Here is a 26,830-nt window from a genome sequence, read left to right on the forward strand (position 1 = left end):
ATAAACGGTCTTACCATACATTTGTTTCTATTGTTAATATAGATAGATGAAGATGTTAATGGAATCTAAAGGACTACATTTTTGGCTACGGCGCAACAAGCTGTTTTATGTATGAGCTGTATGTAATTATATTGAAAACAAACTTTGCTTCGAGAACATTTTTGGCTCCACTGTGCAATAACACAAAGGGCCTTTGTTATGCTCTCAGCAGAGTTATTTATGGATTGCAGAGGACTTACTAAAGGACAGTTTCATCTGATGGTATTCATCCACTAACTCAAATTTAGTGACTTATAGTCATACAAATCATAATTACTAATATGATCAACTAGACAAAGATTTCTGAAACTAGAAATAGGATTGCTCTACAGATTCAGACCTGGAACAGCAGTAAAGTGTGGGGTTTCAGATCCAGGGCTTTGCACGAGCCAGAATGGAAAATGCGACAAAAGGCTTTGCATAATTCACATCAATTATAATCATCTTCAGTTGAATTGAAAATGAGGCTCTTGGTCTCTTAAATGGAAAAAAAAGTCACAGAGAGCAGAGGGAGCTAACTGGCTGTTGGGAAGAAAGGAATTCCAGGGCAAAGTGGGTTTGTGAACAAATGCCAGAAGCTCCTACAGGACCTTATGAAGCTAGGTAAGGGCACTGTGCTTTCCTCTAGCTCACCTAAAACTGCCATTACATGAAAGGATTACTTACAGAAATCCTGCTTTTCCCAGATTTTTCCTGCCTGACCTGTGGGACTTCGGAAGCATCCAACATCAACTTTCTGTTCTACTTCAAACTCAGCATGACCATGGACAAGCTCTTTAGGGCCATATTCAGACCACTTACTATCAGTACAAGCCTTTGGTTTCACAACTGCTGTGGTGTCTAGGTTTAAGAGTGTGCTGCTCAGCAATTCAGGGCACTGTTTATACAAGACTGGAAGATCCAGCTTCCCTATGGCACCAGTGGAGGAGGTATTTATGATAATGAAGTTAACTTGAACCGGTCTGAATGTAGCCCCTGTTCATTCTTTTGCTTTGGTTTCCGAGCTGTAAAATAGGTAGTCAGTAGTTATTTACTTCACTGGGTTCCTGTAAAATTAAACACGTTAAACGACTATGAAGCACTGAGATATTGCAAGAAGGGAGGTTATATAAATGTAATCCAATTGTATAAGCTTCTTCAGATGAATTGCACTTTCATTACCATAACCTTCTGCTACGTCCTTGTTGTTTATTCATGCTATTAGTTGTTGCAGAGACTAGATGTTATTTCAGATGAGGAATCCCAGTCTTATTTTCTTTACTCAGTGAAGAATTTTGTTTTGGTTGTGCACACTGCTTGCAGGTCATATTGGCTCCATCCGTAGTTGCAAACATTGGACGCTTCTAACCATGAGGGCCAGTTTTCTGAAGAATTTTAGAATTTCTTTACTATAGCATCTCCCTCCTTGCCATTTCCAGGATCCACTATGACCTATAGCTACCAACTATCTCAAAGTTCGTTGTGACCCTGTGGGAAATGACAGCAAACACTGTTTGGACAGAAGGAGGTACATGTAGTAGGCTCAGGAAATAAGTAGACCAATTTGGCATCATCATCAGTTCACTGTTTACAAACTATTCCATTACATCATGCTGTTCTTTAGTTATTAAACAAATAATTAACTAATAATTAACTGTTAATTTAGTTATTAACCAAAAGCACCGGATTCTAAGCAGGTCCTTATTGTTCTGGCATTGTTCTGTTGTTTCCTTTAGAAACCGCTGAGGGGCAGCAGGTTTTCACATGGAAAATATTACTGTCTTTCATGTGTAAGGAAATCTTGAGCTGTGAGTATCACACATTTTATTATTTTAATGAATTCCATGCATCAGGTCACTGAAGATTATAACAAAAATGTCACTGTGTGCTCCTGTAAATGAATGTGATTTTTGCTGGTTTATGGAAGCTTGATGTATATGTTCTCTATGAGTAGAAAAAAACTGAAGAATGTCCTACCAGATGTGTCTGCAAAGCACCTTTTATAGCTGTAGGGGTGCCCATAGGATTGGATTCATAAGTAAGTCTATCACATGCACAACACACATTTAGGCACTACTTTTAGAAATGAGGCCAGGATATTAGGACAAAAGAATGAGAAGAGCTTTGATTTATTAGCTACAACTAGCTAGCCAAGTAATGAAATAGGCTATGTTACTCAGAAATCTCTTTATGCTTCAGATAAATAACTGTTTGTTAACCAGGCACCCTATTAAAACAGATTCTGTTGTAGCCAGACTATTAAACCGAGCCATGAACAGTAAAGACATACCTAATAGGGAACGCGGTCCATCCTTACTTTTAGTGCCTCTGCTGTAGTTAGCCACACTGTGTGACTGTTTGCCTTGACCCTGGATACTCAGCTACACCGCAGGGAAGCGCACCAGCCCAGAGGTCTGGAGTGAAGCGCTTTGGTCTGTCATCATGGAATGCTCACCTGTGTGATATGCCCGACTATTAATAACCCAAGGGACTGGGTTTAATAACTACTGATAATAAATTGGTATAATAACTGCTGATTTAGATCCATGATTTTCTGCATATATTAGAACAGAATAGCTAATCAGGTTTGCAAAGGATTTCTGCATGGTTTATGCATGAAGCTTTAAACCAAGGGCCAAATCCTTGTTTGGCCAAACAATTTTCTGCATACAATTTGAAATTCGGCAGTTCCAGGGGCCACCTGGCAGTTACCATTTGGACATACTCCTGTCTCCTTTCTGTCATCAGCTGAGGACAACTTCCTGACACAGCCCTTCAGTAACACCTCAGGGTACTCTAAGTATTCTGGTAAAATTTACAAGTAAAAATCAAAGGTCTGAGTTGCTACGCTGTTACACCTTGGGCAGCTTGTAACAATTCTGTCCAGCGTAAATGTAAAGCATGAACAGACCGTAATTCTTTACTTTCATACTCCTATGCAGCCTTCCTTCCACAGGCTTACATGACAAAACTGATGAACTATTTTAATTTTCTAGCCAAAGGCAACTGGAGTGTGAGCTGTCCTGGCCACGCTCTCACATCTTTGCAATATTCCATATTCCCACGTCAGAAGAAGCTAGTGGGTAAGAGTCAAGCATATAATCTTTATGTCACCCAAGGATTGCTTCATTTCCAGGCAAACACAGCTAATCCAGTCTCTGTCCCCTTGTGCTGCTGTATCAGTGTGAACGGAATGGAGTACATACGGCTTCAGGTCCAAAAAAAAAATGTAAATCATCTTTCAAGTCAATGGTGCAAATACTAATTATCTTTAAGAGTCCTGTCTGCCTAGCAGAACCAGCAGAACCAGTCACAATAAACATAAGTGTAGCAGTATGAAAGTAGGGTGGAATAACAATGATTTGTCTGAGACAAAAATTCTCATATGAATCAAAGCATCAGGAAAGGCAGTGGAAGGTTTAAAGAATATAGCCTCAATTTGCTGTTCAGTTATGGGGTAGTCTTGCCAGGATAGCAGACAGAAGCCCGGCAACGTCTAGCCCTGCAGGAAGCAGTGGCTACAGTGGATGCAGCACTGCATGCCTGTCAGATCAGCTAAATTCTGCCCTATTGTGTGGGAGATGCAGTGTTGTACAGCATTTAATATTACACACAGTGTCTCTTTGCCTGTGTTTTACTCACTGCGTAGGACAAACATACAAGTAGGCAGATTTAAGGATGTCTGGTTAAATTTCTTAACTATTAAGAACTAAACTTTGGATATTTGCATTCTAATAATGTTGGGATTTCAGAGTAGTGTTAGAGGGGAGGCAAGGAGAAGGTAGTGTTCAGATATATTTTAAGTTTTACATTTGTTAACTACCTTCCAACTTTTTTCTCCACTGTACTGTGACTTATAATTGAAAATCTGTTTGTCTATGTTGTATGCCATATGTTTTTTTAAAATAAGAGCTGACCTGGCCGTATTCAAAGAAAAACTTCAGTCCAGCCCTTTTATTCTGGCAGTAAAATAAGACTGAAATGTTGCACAACTGGAGACTTAATTAGCTTTGACAGTTCTTGTAAAGAAAACACTTCCTTGTTAAGTAACAAATATAGGTGTAATTAAGTCGGTCCTGAAATTAAATAGAAATTAATTGCTTTTCTGATTTCTGTGTATACACACCTGAGAAGCCATTTGAGGTTCCACCTTTCCCCGTCCTGTAGCCATACAAAGAGTCGCCAGGAGGCAGTATTTGCACAGATTGCTACAAGCCGGTGTATTTTATGTACAATTTGATGGGATTTCATCATACAGAAAAAGTACGAGCAGAAATTATGTAGTGAGAAACAAGATTTTTAAAAAGCTTTTGCCTTAATAGGACACATCTTTGATTTTCCATGAAGCTGTAGTACTGTCATACTACTGAGAAATGCCTTTTTACAGAAAAGTTTGTAGCAAGAGCCAGCAGGATCTTCCAGCAAGCCAGCTGACATAACTGAAAAGAACATGCAAACTTTACTGCATACTAGCCTTTCGTTTTACAGGAAAAGACTTCCCTTCCAAATGTGGCAGAAGAACAGTGCTGCTTGATCCTAAGAATAGTACAGTCTTTTTATTCTTGTTTTTTCTTGGGTGGAACTGCCCTACATTTTTTTTGTTTGATCAGAAATAAAAATTAATCAAGGAATTTTGCCTAACACCTACTATAAAGCTTGCTACCCTGTCTGCCAAAAGGCAAAGACTAGCCTACTGGGCTGAACAAGTTTGGTCTCTTTATAGCACTCTCGTGATTTGCAAACAGGTGAATTGCAAAGCAGGGCTTATTTGCTTTTGATCATTTCCCTCCCGTGTTTCAGTTTCACTTGATCTCTTTCTTCAATTGCACTGAAACGATGACATGCAAATGTTTGCAAATGAATGCTACAAAACACTCTTGACCCACCCATTGATAACTGGTAATGCTTGTAAAGCATTTTTTGATTGATGCATGTTTGCTGTTGCTTTGTTAGTCGTGAGATAGAATCATGCTGCTTCTCCCTATTCCAAACATACATTTATTCAATCTGTTTTGAAATTAATTTCTTAGCAACTACCCTCCACTCTGATTGCATAAAGTCCTGTTACCCAAATATGCTTTTCTTTTCAGATTTACAGCTTTACTGAACGCAGAAGCTCTGAGGTGAAGTTGACCAAAATACATGGAAAATCCATCATCAGATTCCTAAAGTTGGGGTGTAACTGATTGCTGTCTGTCTCAGGAGTTGTGTATATACAGAGGTATACACCATTGATGAAATTTAGTATCATAATTCCATGGAATTGTATGTAGTGGAGGTTGATATCTCATATAAAACTTACGACAGATACCATCTCTGTCAATAAAGTGGAACATAAAAAGTAATGAAGAATTTTTGTAATAAAGCAAGATGCTGAAGTAATGTATTTTATGATAATACTCTGCACATCCTATTTCAATGGTGTCTTTACTTAATTTAACGCATTGCAGGATGAAATGAGATTAGTTTGTTTGATATTTTATAAAGTCAATGAAGTAGAAAAAGATACGTGAATCCACTTATTTTAATGCTTAGGTTAAAAAATGTCACTGAACCTGCCACTGCATTTGTGTATAGAGTTGAAAAAGAAGTCATGAGCTACAAAGCGCTTTAGGAAGAAATTTGTGGTCCATGGAGATTTCAGATTTGGTAGGATTCCTAGAAAACTCTGTTTTCAAAAGAACAGAGGAAAAAACCAAGTTTTCTGTGTTTTTGTACCTTACTCCAAAATTTCCTTCTTTACAAAAAAACCCCTCATTGCTTTCCTGCAGTTTGCAGAAAAATCAGGGCAACACCTGACCATTAAACAGAACATTTTTAGGCTTATTTTTTCATGGGATTCTGGAAAACTTTGGAGCTGACTAAAAATGTGGTCATCTTCTCATGTTTAGCACAGAGAGCTTGTAGTTTCTGAAGTTTATGTTTTTTTTCAGATCCCTCTTGTCCTGACATTCAGCCTCATGAGTAAAAGTTTATTCTTTAGATAGCAAAGACTTCAGATTTTCTCTTCTGGTCCTGAACTTCCAAGATTCAGATCAGTTCACTTCCGCTTCCAGGTAAAAAAAAAAAACCAGAGAGGTAGGAAGCTCTGGGAAAAGATCTGATGGAGGTGATCTCTGGATTTATGATGAATCACAGACTCAGAGGCCACAGGGAAAGAATTAATGAATGCATGTAAATCTTCAAATGTATAAAAGACTTCAGCAAAGACAAAGGGAATAAATTCTTCATGTCTGTAATGACCTGGAAAGAAGTAATGGATTTAAATTCCATCAAGGAGTATTCAAATTAGGAAAAATTTGTTAAGAAGAGTGAAGTAACCAGACTGCCTGGGGTTGGCATGGAAGCTCCATCATTAGATGTGTTTCCAAACAGGTTAAACAAATATCTTCTCCTATGAATAGCTGATCCTGCCTTTGGGTACTAAATACAGGAGTTGACCTTCTAAAGCCCCTTTCACTTCCTATCTAAGTTTTCAGACAGGCTTTCTAAGGAAACACATTTCCTGGGATTGTGCTGTCAGTCTGTCTTATTTCATTAACAAGTAATGTAATAAACCATTAGAAAGCTTTAACAAATCTAACAGTTCCTTTACCCCTCACTAAGCTGTCACACAGAAACAAATGGGAAATAAAGCTTTGTTGGCTTTGCTGCTCAGGGTTTTTTTTTGTTTTTTGAGGGGTGTGTGTGTTGGGGTTTTTTTCTTATATTTGGGGTTCTGTAGTGATCAGTAAAGCACCCTGTCGACTTGTTTTCATCCCGCTGTCAATTCCTTTCTAAGCCCAGCCTGTGATATGAATCAGACAGGGACTGCATAGCCTCCTCCTTGGGTCAGCTCTCATTTTGAATGGCTTCAAATAGCCTTTTAAATATTTCTCATTATTGTTAGTGTCTGTTAAAATTCATCCTTTTTAAACTGGGTATCTAAAAATAAATGCTTAAAATAATATTTGATCATCTTCTTAAATACCATGATTCTTCAATATTCTGTGTTGTGAAGTGAACTCATTTACTTCAATACAAATTTTTGCATGTTTGGACAGTTTAAAAAAAAATCAGTCCAGCTGCTTATATAGAGTGTAATGGTCAAGCTGCATCCTTTGCCACAGGAAGTCCCTAAACTGGAAATGATTGTTCAAAACACTTCTTTATCAATTTTAGCTTGTATTTTAAACCACTTTGTCATGCATACGTATTCAATGCTGCGTGCATTTTGGTGGTGATCAAAGATCTGGCCTTTTTGTTTTACAGATTTTGCATTATTGTACTTTCTGCAGGGGGAACGTCCAGAAGGGTTTAGGAAAGAAAGGAGTTTAATGTAGTGCATATATACGTACATGGATGCTTTCCGAATAATCTACATTTTAACTTTCTTGATTTGTCTACTTTTGGCTGTCAGGCAAATTTTCCAGCTAGTAACTATTTCAATCTGTTATAAGCTTGGTGAAGGCAGATGGCTTTTTCTGAAATCTGTCTGCCGATAACAATCTGAAAAGGATACCTAAAGTTTCCCATTAAAGTGTTGCATATTTAAATGTTTCCTGAACTGCAGAATATCAACATGGATAGAAATAATGAAATAAGCTTATACATAAAAAGTAGTCCAACAAAAGCTTTCAACATTAACTTTGAGAATGATAAAGGTAGTGGCTTTAATGTAGAATGGGTGGGAATGAGATTTGAGAAAGAAACCTAAGTTGTGTAGTACTTCACAAAAATAAACTATGGAAATGCGTCCTTTATGGGTTCCAAGTGTAGGGATACCCTTCCTAAGAAAACCCTTCTCAGCAAATTCAGTTTACAAATGTTCATGGGCTTTCTTAACTTAGGTGGATTGATCTACTTCCTAACAGGGTTTTTCATGTCTTCTTATAGCTACGATTCTAGAGTGAATCAGTCAGCTTAAAAAAAGTCATGGAATGTTCTACTACTCTTATAAACAGGAGTTGTATTTTAGAAAGCTTGTTTTTAAGTGCTATTTTGAGATAACCAAGTGTTTCCAGTGAGATATCCAGAAATCATCTGGATCATTTGAAAATTAGTTGCTTACTGGAGGTATGCAATTCTGTTTGAGCTCTTATGATTTAAGGTGTGAAGATAATACAGTACTATTCCATCATATTACTTTTAATTTATTTGATTTTTTTTAAATTTCAGAATAATCTCTTAAGCCTTTTAGTCTCCAGAGGAGTAAATCTTGTGTGCATGGTACCTTGAGACAAAACAGTGAGGTATTTACCTGTCATTTTTCTTTCCTAAAAGTTCTCTGAACCTTTCCCCTGCAAATAAGAAATTCGTGCAAGATCTCAATCTCATTCTCCTTATCTTTTGATTCCAATTATACGATGTGTTTCCAGTTTACTTTTATTCTCTTGAAGTCAAGAAAGCAACTATAGATAACTGTGTGTCTGAAGCATTGGCAGCTTGTGTGTCCCTGAAGTAGCCCTCAACAAATCTTGAGCTCTGAGGAAGCTTCTACATAATCCCAAACTGAAAACAGACTCAGGAGTGGAAATCCATTGATACCGTTATTTATAGATGGCTTTTTCTCTTTTCACAGGGGAGTTGAGCCAATTATTATTTTCCCTGTATTTCTGTGTCTACCCAACTAATGGCACCTAGCTAACAGAAGCTCAATTAATATGAGAATCCAAACCTCCTCCTGACTGTGCATTCTCTAAATTATTTGTCCAGAGAAAGATTTTATTATCAAAATCTGACATATTTAATCTGTAATCACATTCTTTCTTCATTTTCTCTCTTTCATTACATGTCAACTGATAAATCAACAGGGTACTCATCTTCACATATTTTCTCATGAAGCATGAGATGGTCTGTAGATAAATCATTCTAACATTTACACAACTGCAGTGGATTAGAACTTCTGTTTCTGGAAGAGCTCCTTCAGCTGTTGTTCACTTGTTGCTTCTTTCTGTTGCATCAGCTCCCTGGCTCCTTTGGTCACTCCCCAGCCATCTGGCTTTGACATGGAAGGACAATATGGCCTGCCTGAAGCAGGCTTCAGATTCTCCCAGTATTCTTTTCTTGCCCTAACGAAAGAAAAGGAAATTTAGGGGTTTTTCCAGCACCTCACAATACTAAAGGCAATGTGGCTTAAATCACCATTGCAAAAGGCCATCTAACTTGCACAGACTTACTTTGTATTTAGATACTGAAGTATGAATGAAAGCATGCAATGAAATGCTACATGCTTAAAAAAGTGTCTTTTCATCTTTGAAAGGAACACTGTAAGCTACTCACCATTAGCAGCTGTTTTACAGCAGTCTGTTAGGTTTTGATCTTAATTTTCATTAATTACTTTCACATTCAGACCAAATCTCTATTTTAAAGAGGGATGAGAAGTTCTGGAGCTGTCCTACTGCCCCTTCACCCCTTTCCCTGCTCTCAGATCAGATTTAATTCTTCAAAATTATTAACACATAGGATGTTTACAGTGATATTTAGACCTCCATATCAGTTAAGCCAGTCTGCTGCATGGACCAGTATAAGCCTTTGCAGAGAGTATGTTGGTGTGCTTTCCAGTTCAGATATACATACCTTGCTCTGACCCAGGGTTTGGTATGCATGCTCAGACTATCGCCCCAGCTACCATGTTTCTCAGAAGCTTCTGGCAAAAATCCTCTTTCAGGAGCCAGCTCCTCAGCTATTGCTCTGACGTGGTATGGCTCAAATCCACAGCAACCTCCAATGTAACGAATTCCTAAGTCATAGGCCTTTCTTGCATATTTTTGAATATCCCATCTGGTTACAATTCTTGGCTCCAGACCTGCAAAGACATTAATATCTTAAGTTTCCACCGTGCCCCATTTTAGCACATTTTTGGTAAGAAATAATGTTGTTGAGATACTTGCACATTGTTTGCAAAACTGGTTGTAGATGTAGAGGTACATGTTAGAACTGTCTGATCTAGACTTAATGATGCAAACTTTTCTAATATCGGAAGGAAAACCAGATGAAGCTATGTTAGAAAGCTGTTTAAATAAAAGTAAGCTTGTGTAGAGTCCTGCAGATGTGAGAGAAAGCATCAGAAGCACAAATTCATTATTTCCTTGTCTCTCACACATCATTAAAAAGCTAATGCAAAATTGATACAAAATGATCAAGAATAAGAATGCGGCATCTTGCACTCAATTTATACCTACATAAACAACTAAACTCCAGGGGAACAGTATAGAGTGTTTCCCTGTCTTCTCCATCACCCACTGTGTCACAATCCATGGGACCTGATGAGATGCATCTGAGGGTCCTGAGGGAACTGGCAGATGAAGTTGCTAAGCCACTATCGATCATATTTGAAAAGTTGTGGCAGGCTGGTGAAGTTCCCAGTGACTGGAAAAGGGGAAATAACCCTCATTTTTAAAAATGGAAAAAAGGAAGACCCAGGGAACTACAGGCTGGTCAGTCTCACCTCTGTGCCAAGCAAGATCATGGAGCAGATCATCCTGGAAACTACACTAAGGCACATGGAAAACAGAGAGGTGATTGGTGACAGCCAATATGGCTTCACTAAGGGCAAATCGTGCCTGACAAACTTGGTGTCCTTCTACGATGGGGTTACAGCACTGGTGGATAAGGGAAGAGCAACTGATGTTATCTACCCGGACTTGTGCAAAGCATTTGATATTGTCCCGCACAACATCCTTCTCTCTAAATTGGAGAGACATGGATTTGAAGGGTGGACCACTTGGTGGATAAGGAATTGGCTGGATGGTCACACTCAAAGAGTTGTGGTCAATGGCTCGATGTCCAGGTGGAGACCAGTGATGAGTGGTGTCCCTCAGGGGTCTGTATTGGGACCAGTATTATTTAACATCTTTGTCAGGGACATGGACAGTGGGATTGAGGGCACCCTCAGCAAGTTTGCAGATGACACCAAGCTGGGTGGTGTGGTTGATACTCTAGAGCAAATGGATGCCATCCAGAGGGACCTTGTCAGGCTAGAGAGGTGGGCCCGTGTGAACCTCATGAAGTTCAACAAGGCCAAGTGCAAGGTCCTGCAGCTGGGTTGGGGCAATCCCAAACATGGATACAGGATGGGTGATGAGTGGATTGAGAGCAGCCCTGTGGAGAAGGACTTGGGGGTACTGGTGGTTGAAACACTGAATATGAGCTGGCAATGTGTGCTCGCAGCCCAGAAAGCCAATCACATCCTCGGCTGCATCAAAAGAAGTATAGCCAGCAGGTCAAGGGAGGTGATTCTGCCCCTCTACTCCGCCCTGGTGAGACCCCACCTGGAGTACTGCGTCCAACTCCAGAGGAGCTGTCCTGTCCCTCAACACAAGAAAGACATGGACCTCTTGGAGCAGGTCCAGAGGAGGGCCACAAAAAAGATTAGGGGGCTAGAGCACCTCACCTGTGAGGAAAGACTGAGAGAGCTGGGGTTGTTCAGCCTGGAGAAGAGAAGAGAAGAGAAGAGAAGAGAAGAGAAGAGAAGAGAAGAGAAGAGAAGAGAAGAGAAGAGAAGAGAAGAGAAGAGAAGAGAAGAGAAGAGAAGAGAAGAGAAGAGAAGAGAAGAGAAGAGAAGAGAAGAGAAGAGAAGAGAAGAGAAGAGAAGAGAAGAGAAGAGAAGAGAAGAGAAGAGAAGAGAAGAGAAGAGAAGAGAAGAGAAGAGAAGAGAAGAGAAGAGAAGAGAAGAGAAGAGAAGAGAAGAGAAGAGAAGAGAGAAAAGAAGAGAAGAGAAGAGAAGAGAAGAGAGAAAAGAAGAGAAGAGAAGAGAAGAGAAGAGAAGAGAAGAGAAGAGAAGAGAAGAGAAGAGAAGAGAAGAGAAGAGAAGAGAAGAGAGAAGAGAGAAGAGAGAAGAGAGAAGAGAGAAGAGAGAAGAGAAGGCTCCAGGGAGACCTTCTAGCAGCCTTCCAGTACTTAAAGGGGGCTTAACAGGAAAGATGGGGAGGGACTCTTTATCAGGGAGTATAGTGATAGGATGAGAGGTAATGCTTTTAAACTGATAGATGGTAGATTTAGATTAGATATTAGGAAGAAATTCTTTACTGTGAGGGTGGTGAGACACTGGAACAGGTTGCCCAGAGAAGCTGTGAATGCTCCCTCCCTGGTAGTGTTCAAGGCCAGGGTGGATGGGGCTTTGAGCAATCCCATCTAGTGGAAGCCCACAGCAGGGGGGTTGGAACTAAATGATCTTTAAGGTCCCTTCCAACCCAAACTGTTCTATGAATCAGCCCTTGTGCTTCAGGAGTGTAAGGACAGCAACAACCTAACCTCTCTGAGGAAACAGGGATAGACCCTGCCATAAGAGCCAGCCACACATGTGGTGAAACATGGTGATTGAAAACAAGCAGTATTCTATGAAAAGAGTTGCCACATAGATCACGTTTTGTGGGATTTTCTCCTTCCCAAAATTGACTAACATTCTGTTTTCCATGCCTGTCAATGCATTTCTTTTCTTGGCTTTATTCAGGATGGAATATCTATAGCTTAACAGTTTATGAGATTGACATTTAAATCAATTTTTGATGATTGCTTCTAGATTTAGCCCCTCTGTATATCTATTCTTGAGATAATTGGGTATGCTTTGACTGACTGGGACATTTCTTTCTAAAATATTGTCCTTGTTCAACTGGTGACATTTCAGATCAATTGCAGCAACACAGAAGGGAAAAGACAGAAAACTGGAAAAAGTTCTACAGATAAATAAATACTGGAATCTAGATGCTGGCGTTTGCCAACACAACATAGCCAACGCTCTTCTAGAAACTGAGATCTTCTTGGCCTTTAAGAGGTTATGTACATTTCAAATATCTAAATACCTCTTTGTGCATATTGCCTTCCACAAAAAAAAGAGTTAACTGGGTCAGTTTAACAATGATTTACCAAACTGCTTATCTGCTGTCAAGTGACCAGTTGCTCTTTCTGGGTATTGAAAACATTCACAGAACCAGCCTTCTCCAATCAACTCATGAAATTTCTGAAAGCTGAGATCTTGTACAGATTGCTTATAACATACAAGCCAAGAACCATAACAAACCAACGAGTGAATCCTTCAATTCACTTGATGACTTACTGCATCTGTTCTATCTTTGTTTGCTTGCAATCAGAGGAGTTATATGAAGGAATGAATAGGATAAATGAGTTCTTAACGCTTTTAAACATCCCAGAATATCTTCAGAACTCAGATGTGTTATTATCATTTAATGAATGCCTCAGGCTCATGCTTTATTCTCTTTCCTTTGTTTATGTAAAGAGAGGAATTTAAAAAAAAAAATTCCTGAAAATCACATCTCTCTCAATTTTTTTGCTACAAATTCAAGTTTTGAATGTTTTAATACCTTATTTTATAGTCTGATCTTGAAAAGAAGAGTGTGTGATACCTGGCAATGAAAGCATTTTTCTAATCAGTTTTAAAATGCTTAGGCTGATTTTGTCCTCTTATCTTAAAGGGATGTGATCTTCTACATCCCAGGTGGAAATAAGCCCTAAATACACAAGCCTTAATACACATAAAGTGGCTGAATCTTTCAGTCTTTGTAGAATTTTTCCTGAGCATACATGTGATGAATCCATCTCCAAACTGCTAATCCATTTGTTAGCAATATCAAATAACATATTCCCTCTTTGGTTTCTCTCTAATCTCATTTATGAGACAGTTACACTTGCAAGACTGAACCATTATGAGTGCAATAATCATGCGCCTATATGCAGTTCTGCATATGCGTTGTACATTAAATCCCTATGCAGGTAAACATTATAGGGCTTGTGGGATAGATGTCACAACCCAGAACGCTGAAGAGCTCCCATGAAAAAGCTTTCAAGTCTGGAGTTTTTTTAGTGTATTTGCTCTTGCTCATTTCTTTGGACTGTTTACAGGTGCCGTGAACAAGGTTCTATAGCACAAGGAAGAACTACATTTTTAAACAGAGTTTAGGTTGTGGCACTTCAACTGTTTTCATCATAATTTCACTTTCAGTCACATGCTGTGATACTACTGAAATACTCTCACTATGTGGATGATCTTTAATCCAATATTACACTGCAGTTCCTCTATGGAAAGTACCAGACAGGATAACTGGGACTGATCCTATTGTATAGAAGGACACCTTGCAGCTTCAGCTTTACTAAAAGCTGGGGAAAAAAAAGAACAGACAATTAAAAAAAAAGGTACCCTTGTCTTACCAAAGGGAAATTCTGGAAGATCAATAAAACCCTGCTTTCCACAATCAGGTGTATGGAAAGCAAGTGGTTGGGACATCAGGTGGGCTTTCATTTTAGCAGCCTGCAAGCCTTCTTTCATCAGTTTCACAGTTTCCAGGGAAGTATCTGGATCAAAATGGCAGTTGACTCCAACAATAGAAGCACCTAGGAGGAGGAAAATAACTTCAAGTCACATCTCCCCAGGAAGTGGGAGGTGAAAGTTCTTTGCCACACCACTTCAGAAGCAGAGCTGCCCAACTTTACACCAGCATTATGAAAACAAGGCAGTTGGGTTAAAGCCAACCTCAACTCTCTTGAGGTTGATCATTCCATTTAGATCTCAGTTGCACTCCTCTTTACCTTCCTGATGATGAATCACATCTCCCACCCTCATACAGTTGCTCTTCTTATCAGTGCTTAATCAATGAAGACTGATTATGTACAGCCACATCTGCAAATAGCTAGCAGGTTCCTAACGCAGGTTCTGCCTTTGGATTTCAACTCTAACTCCAAAGGAAAAGAGTAGTTCAGAACAGATACAATAAAGCCCTGTACCATGCCCCTGATTAATTTCTTCTGCCGTTCCCCGTCTTGCACAAAACACAGCCTTTGATAGGCAAAAAGATTAATTTTTTCATCCTCTTATTCTCTCATCCTGGATTTGAACTGTGCTCCATACATTTCTAAAAACATGAGCAGAGGATCAAAGGTGGTGTTGGATTCTGCTTATGTTTCATAATTGTGAGCCCAGAATTTGGGCCTGGCTCTGTAACCAAATTTGAGTAGGTTTAGGATTTTGCTCTATTCAGTATCAGCTGCCTGTGGCTATTGCTCCCAATACCATCCTGGTTAACAAGGATTTCATAGCTGCATTTTCATGTTTTTTACAACACTGCTCTAGTAAGTACACATAAAAACTTTTCTACAGGGTCAAAACTTTTATCAGATATAATTGGGAAGCTACCTACTTGAGAAACACATCAATTTATCTCAATACTTAAGGACTTTACTTTGTTCCATACTTTTAAAGGGCATATTAAAACAGATTCTTACCAGCCTTTACCAGTTGGACAGCACATTGTCCTGGGGGCACGCCATGCATGTCTCCTTCTGGACCAATGCACATTGTAGCTGCAACTGGCTTTCCAGATTCTTTTAGAACTTCAACTGCCCAGACAGCCTCTTCAACATGCTCAAAATACTGAAAAGAAATTAAAACGGGACTACTTTTGTTTCTTGGAGATGAAACATAAACACATTAATCCAGACCCCAAATTCACCAGCAATACAATAACTTTATTCTTTTCTGATTTACACTGATGGAATTCAGTTGAGTTCACTGACCACACAGTTAAAAAAGGATTTTAAAAAGTCAGTAAGTAAAACTAAATAAAAAATAATGATACTCTTGTTTCAGAATAAGAATGCCCATACAGGAGGTTAATCAGGGATTTATCCCCAAAGAACTATTTTCATCTAGAAAAGTCACCTTGGGCTGATTGCTTACGGTGTGTGGGAGGACACAGGAACTAGTTAAGATCACATTAATCTATCCTCTTTGTACCAGTACAGAATTTGGCTTGACTGAGGTAGAAATTTAGATTTCAAGGCCCTATTCTAGGACACTTGCAGATACCGCTGTGCATTTAGAAAAACACTTGATACTACTGGAATAAAAGCATAACAGAAAATTTTAAAGGAGGATACAATATATACTGGTACTCCCTGAAGCAGACTAGACATCTTAAAGTTAACACTGTGCCAGTTGCAGGCATGTACTTTTTTTTTTTTACAGATTTACCTCTGCAATTAGGAAGTCCACATTCTTCTTCATAAAGACATCTAGTTGCTTTCGAAAGGCTGCTTTAACCTCTGCTTTATCCTTGCAGCTTAAGTATGATGGTGTTTGACTGACTCCTCCAGCCACTAAAGCATCACCTTCATTAGCCACTTCTCTTGCAATGTCACAAGCAGCTTCATTCACTTTCTGGCACTGTATGAATATAGATTATGACAATTTTACCTGGTCAGAGATATGCATGTAATTTCAGAGCACAAAAAGGACAAAAAGAGTCAAAAGCCATAATGGCTTCTTCATATTCTTTTATAATTTAAATGGATTTTTTAATAATATTGATTAGGAAGATCAGCATCCTTCAAAAAAATAACAAACATTAGGAAACAAATTTCTTGCCACCTGTAAGTTATCATATTATCAAATATTACAAAAACATATTACCTTTAATACATCCTCCACAAATAGTCTATAAAAAGCAAATATTTGGTGTGAAGTGGAATTTTCTTTGCATCTTAGAAAATGAGTTAGTTACACTTAAGTGTATGCCTTTATTCTGACATTTTGTGGGCATAAAACAAAATACATAGTAATTTCAATTGATTTTTCATTTTTTTTAAAAGAGTATTTTAGTATTTTGATAATTTTCAAAACTTAAGATATAATATTCATAGAGTTATTAAAGGCATTTTTAAAAAAGATATAATTAATCATCTGATGTTAAAGTTACCAATTTAAGAATAGTAAAGGAAATGTATCACTATACATGATTAATCACCTAGACTGAAAGACACATTCCCTCTATACCTAAATCAGGATGACTAGAACAGCTTGTGAAAAAGAGGTTAAGCTGGGAAAAAAAGATTTTGGGAAAAGAATCATTATTTGGGATAGATAACAAGTACTGACTAGAGCAGGTTTCTCTGCAGCCCATGGACTACTTAGAAACTGTGTAAGTTTCTCTCAGCTGAAGTTTTCCATGGCTGCTGATTTATAAGGCTATTGCTGACAGCTTGTCCTCCATTTGCACTTGTGCTCAGGTACATATTTGGGAACTCTGGGAGGTGGAGCCATAAACCAGTTAAAGCCTGGAGGAACCTGCTTCTAGAACTAGCAGCATATCAATCTTGAAAGCTTTGCTGCAATCCATTCCTAATGCCAGGTCCTCTCTCAGCCCTTCATATAATTTTGCATGGCAGCAAGAGTTGCAGCATCGCTTGTTCCAGAGGCACTGTGTTTCTGGGACTACCACTTCAGGCATTTCAATGGTGCATCTATTGAATGTAAAGGTACAGCATTTCAGATAAATTTGGTCATATGACATTCTGGTATGACCTCTTAATTAAGCTTCAAGTGTTTCCCTAGTGTCCAGATTGTTCCAATTTCTGACTTGGGATATCTTCACAGATACAGAGATATTCCTTCCTCCCTGTCCCGTGGAGAATCTTCTCTATTTCGCAGAGGTTGAAATAGACAATAGGACCAAAGGGGAAAGGATCAGAGAAAACACTCAGTGGCAGACCTTCTAATCTCAAATGAACTGTCTAGAAACATTTGTGCCAGAAGTTCCAGTGGAGCTGGGCCTGCATCTAGTGAACACACCCAACATCCTAGAACTTCTTTGTGTAGGGGGTAAGAAAACATCAGCATGGTACTGCTGTTGCTGTAACAGATTACCCTTACACATGAGAAGGGGAATATTGAGCACAGTGTATACCTTGGATTTTTTAGTTGTTAATTCATTGAAGACATGGTTCTACAAAACATTCAATTCTCATTAGTCAGTCATTATTCTCTATGATCCGTCACCATTTTTGCAGTTGATTTGTTTCTCTGGATGTTAAAGCATTTATTTTTTCCAACTGATTTTTCTCTCTGTCCTAAAGTCCTAAAGACTAAAGTCCTTCCTATACTCTTTGTATGAAAACTCCAATAAACTAATCTTCTTAGATTTGAAGAGGGTATCCTCCTTCCTCTCTTCATCTTTGAGCCATTTTGGGTTTTTTTTGTCCTTTAACCTTGTCTTTCTTGCTATTCCAAACTCTGAAATGGCATAATCTCATTCTTTGGTCCTCAAATATAGCCAAAACTGTTATGAAAGACTGTGAAAGTACTCGATAATCTCTCTACTAGACCTTTTGAAATGAATCCATTTATTTCATATCTCCATCAAAACAGAGTTTTACTCACGCTTATTTTCTCAGCTACATAATTGCCCCTGTTCTCTAGTTTATCCTCACTGGCATAAAAGGTGAATGTCTGCAGAACATTGGATCCAGCTCTGAGGAATTCCCGGTGAAGCTGACGAACTGCAAAGAATTAAAAGAGACAAAGAAGAGATGTTTGGTACAGTTATTGCTGTTGCTATCCCAAATTAAATGTTTATTGAGGTAATGTTGCTGTAAAATAAGTGATACTGTGTTTACTAGAAGAGACATTATGAGAGAGTAGAAGCAGTACCCTAGTCTGCCTAGAATTCCTTTCTTCTCACTCTCAGAACATTAGGTAGAAAACTTTCTCCTTAGTTATTCTCTGCTAAGAATGACAGAAGATGTGTTCAGTTTATCAGTAGGTTCAGTTTTGCATGCCACCTTGCCTATCTTCTACTTTCTGCAGTCCTTCAGACCTCCAAACTTTACAGAACTGCATAGTGATTTAGGAAGGGAAAGCAGACATCTGACAAAAGAACATGAAAGCGTAACAAGGAATATCAGACAAAAAGATCATCAAATGGAAAAGCCGTATTTTCTTAGCTTCTAGACTATGAAGAAGAAAACAGAAGAAAGTATTGTGGCAACAAATTAAGGGACACGATGATATTTATTTGGAAGAATACAGTGTCCCATTACCTCCTCTATTTTGTATTTCCTAGTTTTCTTCCCCTACAAAACTCTAGCCAAGTCTAGTCAGCCAAAACCAAAGCTCTATTTTGCTAAATACACCCTTAATTAAAAGATTATTTGTTGCTCCAGAAAAGAGACTCACAACACAGTCTTAATTCTTCTCGTAAGTGAGCACATGATGATTTTACTACAGAGCCTGCACTTCTTTTGAAGGACAAGTTGTCATTACTTTTAATGGACAAACTTCCTACATTAGGACTTTGGGAGCAGGCTCTGTAATGGTAGTTCTGCCTTCATCGCTGTAAGCAGTACACTGCAATTGCCACAGGAGGAACAGAACAGGAGCTGTCAATTGATTTTATATGTATACCCACAGAACAATTATGATAATAATTTCTAGAACACTACTGATCATGTAAAACAGAGCTAAAATGCTCAACAGCTTATAGCAAATAGAGGAATAATTTATTCTCTAGATACTGCATACAGACAGAAGAACACTGCAGTTTCTGTGGCAGATGCTTGGAAAAGTTTTCCTGAAGTTCTGGTTTATCATACCTCATTGTCTACAGACAATCTGTGTCATTAGGAAAATGTGTGAATGTGTCACGAGAATAAAATCATTCCCTTCAGCTGCAACAAACACAGCCTTCTATGCCAGCCTCCTATGCTCAATCTGTGTACATGCAAGCACGTCTGCTTTCAGTGAAGGAACAGTGTAGTGTCCCTTGCTTTTTCTCTACTAGTATTTCATTTCTAATTACAGCTTTGGGTAACCACGTGTGATTTAACACAATGCTTCTTTTCCCAGCAGTCACAAAGACCTATCCAGGAACATAGATTATAGCAGAGCTACAGTTCAAAAAGTCCCTGGAATCTGCCTGAACAACCGGCATCAAATTTCAGTCTTACAACCTTTACGCAGAGTCAAAACATTTCTAGTGCAGGGAGTATTCTTCTTCCCACAGCATTAAAATAGGCTACTGATCCCAACTGGAAGGGCTGTTTCTGTGCGTTCATAGTGTTCTGCAGTTTGTTTTTCTGTTCTCCCCCATAAGAATAATTGATGAAAACTAGTCAAGAAATGGGAAAAGGAAAAAAGAATCTACAAGTGTTTTCCACAAATGCTGTATGACATTTCCACAATAAACCAGATTTGTTTACCCCCATGGTTAGTGCTTTTTAAATATGGTTCTTGCATTCCTAGAAGAATGCTTGGGATTTGTGTGGATAAGGATGGTCACATAGGTAGGCAAATGAAACATAATCTAACACATATGAATAAGGAACTTCATATCCCAAACTATCAGGTATGTAAACAGGAGACTCTTGAATGGGTCTACATTTTGAGGGAAAGAATAGTGTTGTAAGCATCAGCCTGAATCTCACTCAACCCCAGGCAAATTGTTTCTACCAGTAGAATATACTGTTACTATTATCAAGCCCTCAGCAGTCTGCACTATCAAAACCACAAACCACTCTGTAATTAACTTTTTGTGTGACTTCCAGCATGTTACTGAAGCTGTGTTTTCCTCCACTATTTGAGAAATGGGGATAACAGCCACATATGAGGCTAAACAATTATTAACAATTTGATTCATTTTAGGAGTTGGATGTATAACACTGACTTTTCATTTCAATCCATCATGAGTTGGACATTTCACAAAAGACACAGACTTAAGCTAACAGGAGATGGCGGCAGTAAGTGCCTATGCATGTTGCTCACTACAGAGCAATACCTGACCTGGCTCAGAAGAAACATTTAGATCCCGTTTCTAAATTTGTCAGTCTGGCAAAACTTCTCCTCTCTTGTAATGGAGATAGTGGCCTTGAACTCACACACCACACCCCCCCCCCCCCCCTTCCTTGCTGCATTCTCAGAACCTCCTTCCTTTTCCCTCCTTCCTTACAAAGACAAGAAGGTCTGGTAGTTGTATGGTTTTTACACCAGCGGGCTTAGCCAGTTGCTCCTTCTGTTCTTTACACCTGCTTTCGAAGTAACACGACCCTTGAGCATGCAGGAGCAAAAAGCAGTAATGGAGGGGAGGCAGCACACTGCACTAAAAGAAATGAAGACGTTTCCAGTGAAGGGTGTGTTTTTAAATAGCCTACAAGAAGCTTATAAAAATTTTATAACTATGTTATAGACATAAGCAATATGTACAAGAGCAAATCAGTAGCAATTCTTAGAAGGCTGGATTCTAACCTATGACTACTGATCATTTATTTAAAGCAAATCTGTGTGCCAACTTAGCCAATGTAAGCCATCTGCAACTGTCTCTATGTAAGGCAACGTCTTGCATTCCGCATGGACTGAGACCTGCACTTCCTGAAAGGACATGTGGAGAGAGTCAAGGGCTTTTGAGGTGCAAAGTAAGTAAGCAAAGGGGAAATAAAGAGCATGGGGTAAGCACTATGATTTGTAAGATGGAATGTGTAGGGGCAGACAAAGGTAGAGGTGGAGAGAAACAGAGAAAGACGTGATGAGATGTCTGTTGGGGAGATGAGAGTCAGCAAATTAGGTCATCATCCTTTAAACCTTTGCTGGAGCTCTGCATTATCTAAGGCTGTCTGTGACCCTAAGTTAGGCATGCTGCACAAAGTGACACTTCAAGGCTGAGAAGGATTAGCGTGAATAAATAGGTAAGGTGTAAAAAGCAATGTAATAGAAAGGGCTAAGATCTCTCTCCTTCCCCTCCTCTTCCTTCTTCCCCCTGTATAGAGGAAAAAGACTAATTTGGAAGGGCAAACACTTAAAACAGAACAAAGAAATCTTTTTACCCCAGGATGTTTTGAATTGGCTTGTGGGATTAACTGCACATCATATTAGTAGGGCAAATGCTTTCTTGTAATGAAGCATACATAAATAGATAATAGCATCTGCTTTTGCACTATTTATGCTAAACACTATAATCTTTATGCTGGAAGGCATACAATGATTGCTCGTTTTGTCTCCCTCCACTTTAAGAGAGTTACTCCATTAAATGTTTATTGCAATTCTTAGGTTCTTATGAGGTTTTTCATTCCCCATTTCACAGTGGAGCCAGATACATTAAATACTCCTCTTCCATTCCATTGTTTATTAAAAGCTGCTATTTTCCTGAAAGAATTAATAAAAAAACTATATTAATTTATAACAATATCAAAGTCCTAGAATGGCTAGAACACAACAAAACAGATAGTTACCTGCAGAATTCTTTTTCATAAGATGTTTTAAATTATAAGCTTTATATCAGCAAAGGACAGACTGGATAAATCCATGAGAGAGAAATCACTGAATGTTATTAAATTCAAGGTTACCACATCTGGGTCAAAAAGTCCTTGGGATCCAAATTATTGAAGACTGGGGGAGCGTTCTGGAGAGGTATCACTATATGTTTGCACAACTTATATTCTTACTGAGCCAACTGCTTTTGGCCAGTGTTAAGAGCAAGAAAAAGGGGTAAGATGAGCATTTGGTCTATAGATTCTTAGGCTATTCTTAACAGTGTAATTCTACAGTGTTAAGGAACATTTCTATTTAAAAACCTACTACAAGTTCCTATATATTTATTTATCCAACCATGTTTACATTCACTACAGGATTACCATTTCCCAGTAAAACTGACCTGCTTCTGGGTGTTCTACCGTTGCTTCAGGAGTCCAAGGCCCAGCTTTTACGTATCCCCTCTTTTCCAGAGCAAAGACAAATCCTCCATCTCCAATCACAATTTCTCCAGCATCTAAGCGCTCTAGAATACCCTGAAGAAAGCAGGAGGAAAAGTTAACAATTAGAGTTCTTCAGTTTTGTGGGCTTCCTTTGTCTTGGTTGCCATTTTCTGTATTTGCAAAGCAGACATAAATATTTGTGGGCTACCAGAAACATCTTTGCCATAGTAGTAAGAAGTAGTCAACTTCCTTCTTTAAATTCTCTTTAAAGAATGGTTGATGGTCTGTTTTGCAACATAAGGCTTTAATATGTCCATATATATTATGTAAGACTTCTCATTAGTCAGTTTTATTGTATTCCAGAGATATAGTCCCTAGAACTAGAAGTCAATGGTCCAATTCCATTCCTATGAAAGTAAAATACCATCTTAAATTCTCCTGTAAAATACAGGAGAAACTTCTTAAAATGAAACACTAGTATGACTGACCTCTTTATTAGCTCATTTACTCTTTAGCTACGAATGCCATCTTGACAGAACCTTAGCACAAGCAGCTCGTGACACAAGATGGCACAACAGGCATCATAGAAAAGTAAGCATGTAACATTTTCCTACCAAATAAGACATCTCAAAATGCTAGCCTCCATTTTCTGACAGACTTTTTACTGGCCTGGTTTTGCTTACCTAAAGGTACAAAATGAAAGAAAAACCTGCTTGTTTTGCACAGCCCTGAAATGTTTTAAGATGCCAAATTCCAAACCTTACAGCACCCAGTGATTAACCTTGCTTCTGCCTTGAACTCCATGCTAATGCAAGGAAAGTGGTAATTATTTTTTTTGTAAAATTGAAAAACATGAGAACAACATATATTGGTTGCACCTAAATATATATTATTTTTGGTATTCCTTTCATTGCTTCATTGGCTTGTTCAAATTTTCCAAAAAGTACCTTGCTATTTCACTAAATAGTACTCATTTCTGCAATTGGATTACAACCATAATTCTGTTTACTTTAAAAAGTGGATGAATGCAGACTCATTACATTAACAAATGTAGTGGGTACAGGAAAAGAATTAATCAAAGGTAAGACTTAAATTTCCCTCTATAGTTCTCTTCTCTTGATGGCACACTAGCATTTCAGTAGATGAAATCTGAGGGAGTAGGAAAAAGAAAAGCCTTGTGGAGGTAGAGTTGAGCATGGGTTTCATGCTGAAAGGAAGGTTTTTTTAACAACTACCCTCCAACCTTTGGTAGATTATCTTTCTTGATAATTTATCCTTCATTAATTCAATTATCTCACGCCATACATCCAGGAAAGTCAAACACTTGTGACGTCTCAGCACCGCCCTTTAGGTGGGATGAAAGTATGCCTTTCCAACAAGAAGGAGCACTGTGCCAACTATGCCAGTTCCAGTACCAAGCACTGCAGTGCAAGGCTACTTGAAGGCTAGAAAGCTGGGCTGAGAGGGTCAGCATTTTTGGCTCAGGCAGCCAGGTGATGGGACTTCCCTGTACAGTGCTGCTGTGCAGATATATGAGCTTGGCCAAGTGTTGGCTTGCAAACCTCCACATCAAACTCCATTGCTCACTGTAGACTTGCCAAAATATTGATCTGATTAACTTTAATAAAGTGTACAAGTTTTTATCTTTATTTCAGCAGGACCAGGGCAAAACTCAATTTGCAGTACTCAGTCTCCAAAACTCCGTAATTTTCAATGAGTCTACCAGTCATGCCTGTCTACTAGGGCAGTTCTGTTCTAAGTGTAAATGTCAGGAGGCTTTGTAAAGATTGTGCTTGCAATTAACTAATTTGCAATTGTAACACAATGCCTCAAATGGGGCCCGAGAAAGGCACCCAAGGGATCACTGGCTGAGTCCCTGCTTCCTCTCCCTGCCAAGGAATCTTTTATACATGAAGCCTGCTTCAGAAGTTTAATACAGGAGTGCGGAGGAAAAAAAAAATCTTTAACATACAAGCAGCCTCAGTTGTTGCTTGTTAACTGAACATTAAGTAATAGATACATGTTGACATCATATATAGATATTATATTTAAATGCACTACAACTAACAAATTTTTTTCTTTTAACAAGTCACTTCTAGGATTTAACAGCAGTCTTCCTTCACAGTTCTAGCTTTTTTAAACTGCATTTTAACTTTTGTGCACTTTTGACACACAGAAGCAATATAAACCATGATTGAATAGACTATGGCATCTCAATACATAATATATTGATATATAAAACCTAGCATCAGGGCATCTAATAGCAGGTGACATAACTATAAAGCAGAAAGTACTTAATACAAACTTACTTTGTCAGTTCAGATTGGCTTAAAATGGAAATAACTTTTTTGCAAACTTGATTATAGGTCTGATATAATCTCTTCACACCATTGTTACTTTATCTGTACTGTTTAAAATACCATTGGTTCAACCAGCTAGCATAAGTTCAGCATCAACATTGTTTTGTTCTGCCCCAGAGACCTACAGCTGTGTGTTCATGGCCAATCCAGATCAAAATTGTACTGTCAGGTTATTTGGTAGTACACAGATCTGGTATTAAATAACAAGAAATAGTATCTGTAGAAAGCTAACCGAGGCTTTTTTGAGCCATCTTTTCACTGCTTTACTTTTGCTACCATTAATGAAGTTGCACAACATAGTCCATACATCTATCCATGGAAAGAGTGCAGATGTCTGCATGAAGATAACTCCCTCAACCTCCTTTAGGAATGTAACTGAACCATGTAAGTGAAAAGCCTGCTTGGTCTACCTATATCCTCTCCATCAGTGGAGAGCAAAAAGCATCTCAAAACAACTATTCAGATCTTAAGTTAGCCCTCAAGAGAAGCTTATCTTTGTCCATTGCCCGTAGGGGGAACTTAGGATAATTGCCTTCTGCTAGGTGCCTGAAGTTAGGTGGCATGATTATGTACCAAAAAATAAAAAGCAGAACAAATTTCTCTCCACCTCCTTCCTTTATAACTGATCTACCTGAAAGCCCTAGAGCTCATAGACTTCTTCCCATATCCTTCTGTTCTCTTACTCTAGACTTACATGCTACACATAAAATGAGTAAAACCAGTTCTGAGTAATAAGTGTCCTATTAATGATAACAGTGTCCTTCTGAATGGAAGACAGACTATGTGATTCCACTGACCTTCCCAAGCAGCAGTGCAGGGTAGCAGTACTGGTATATGTCAGAGAGTTTGATTTAGACATTGCTCATGTTTGCCTTAATGGCCAGAACGGCTGATGCCTGGATAACTTTTTTTACTGGCTTATTTCTTTAGCTAAATGACAGTGCAAAGGGCACGCATATGTTGGAGACTGCGCTCGTATTACAAGTGCTGTTGGTATTCAGTCATATAAATCAAGGGAAGAGCAATTTGGGGCTTTTAAATAGAGTTGGCAGGATGCTGGATACAGAAATCCCATCCAATGACGGTTTATGCTTAAAATATGTACAATTTTAATGTGTTGCGAGCACTGCTTAGTTTGCATATCAAATAAGACTAAGCAAAATGGTTTTGAACTGTGGTGGCTCCAGTCTATGTGGTCAGGGAAATGAAAATTCTGTGAGCTGTTACAGCATTAAGTTCAATCTATCTATCTCATAACTGTGTCCAAATGTCTTCAATGGCTGAATAGGCATAGTTGTTATTATTATGGCTTTACTTTAGCTTTTCACAATATGACGTTACCTGCAGAAATGCCGAGTACCTTACCGGGAGGTTAAGAAGCGCTGTTCGCGGGTTGTGCCAATTTAGCAGCAGCTCCCCAGGAGAGCCTGCGGGCAGGGCCCCGAGGAGGCGGCAGAGGCGGCCGGGCGCAGCAGCGCCCCGGCCCGGCGCGGAGCCGAGCTCTGCCCTGTGCCGCTGCGAGGCTCCCGCCGCTCCCCGCAGCACCGGCGCGGGGCTGCCTCTCCCCTACCGCCCGGTCCCGCCGGGGCAGCGCCCGCACCGCAGCAGGCGGCGAAGGGGACCGCGGCGGGGGCACCGCTCCCTCCGCCCGCCGCTGCCCCCAGGCCGGGCGGCGGAGCGGGACGGCCCCGCGGGGAGCAGAGGACCGGGGCAGAGCAGGGGAGGCAGATGGGGGAATTACCCTTTTGCCTTGTTTCGTGGTCTTCCCGGTCGGCAGCATCTTCCTCACCCAGGGACGCTGTCTGCCCGAGTCCGCCCCGACGCCCCGGCACGAAGCACCAGATACGTACCACGAGCGCTCAGCCCGCACTTTTATAGTCCGGGGAGGAGGCGGGCCGCGGCGGGCAGCGCTGCGGGAGACACCCCCGGCCGGGCCGGCCCCTGACCCCGCGGGGCGCCCTGGCACGGCCCGGGGCTGCCCCGCGCCCTCCCGCCGCTGCCCC

The 26,830-nt window shown here is 39.5% G+C and overlaps 1 protein-coding gene and 1 long non-coding RNA gene across 2 annotated transcripts; one reads left to right on the forward strand and one right to left on the reverse strand.

Moving 5' to 3' along the window:
- The first annotated feature begins 737 nt into the window (after positions 1-737).
- On the forward strand, positions 738-5,194 carry LOC140650449 (uncharacterized). Its single transcript, XR_012041995.1, has 3 exons — positions 738-968; positions 1,755-1,826; positions 5,109-5,194. It is a non-coding gene; the product is annotated as an uncharacterized lncRNA (long non-coding RNA).
- Positions 5,195-8,893: 3,699 nt separating this feature from the next.
- On the reverse strand, positions 8,894-26,622 carry LOC140650822 (betaine--homocysteine S-methyltransferase 1). Its single transcript, XM_072859620.1, has 8 exons — positions 26,569-26,622; positions 22,428-22,560; positions 18,167-18,285; positions 15,983-16,174; positions 15,235-15,382; positions 14,164-14,346; positions 9,577-9,805; positions 8,894-9,068 (listed from the first exon to the last, which is right to left on the reverse strand). Exons 1-8 carry the CDS (start codon positions 26,605-26,607, stop codon positions 8,894-8,896), a joined length of 1,218 nt encoding a protein of 405 aa, XP_072715721.1. The 5' UTR covers positions 26,608-26,622.
- Between the last annotated feature and the right edge of the window lie 208 nt (positions 26,623-26,830).

Source organism: Ciconia boyciana, chromosome 4 (assembly GCF_034638445.1).
Source record: "Ciconia boyciana chromosome 4, ASM3463844v1, whole genome shotgun sequence".
Classification (NCBI taxonomy): domain Eukaryota; kingdom Metazoa; phylum Chordata; class Aves; order Ciconiiformes; family Ciconiidae; genus Ciconia; species Ciconia boyciana.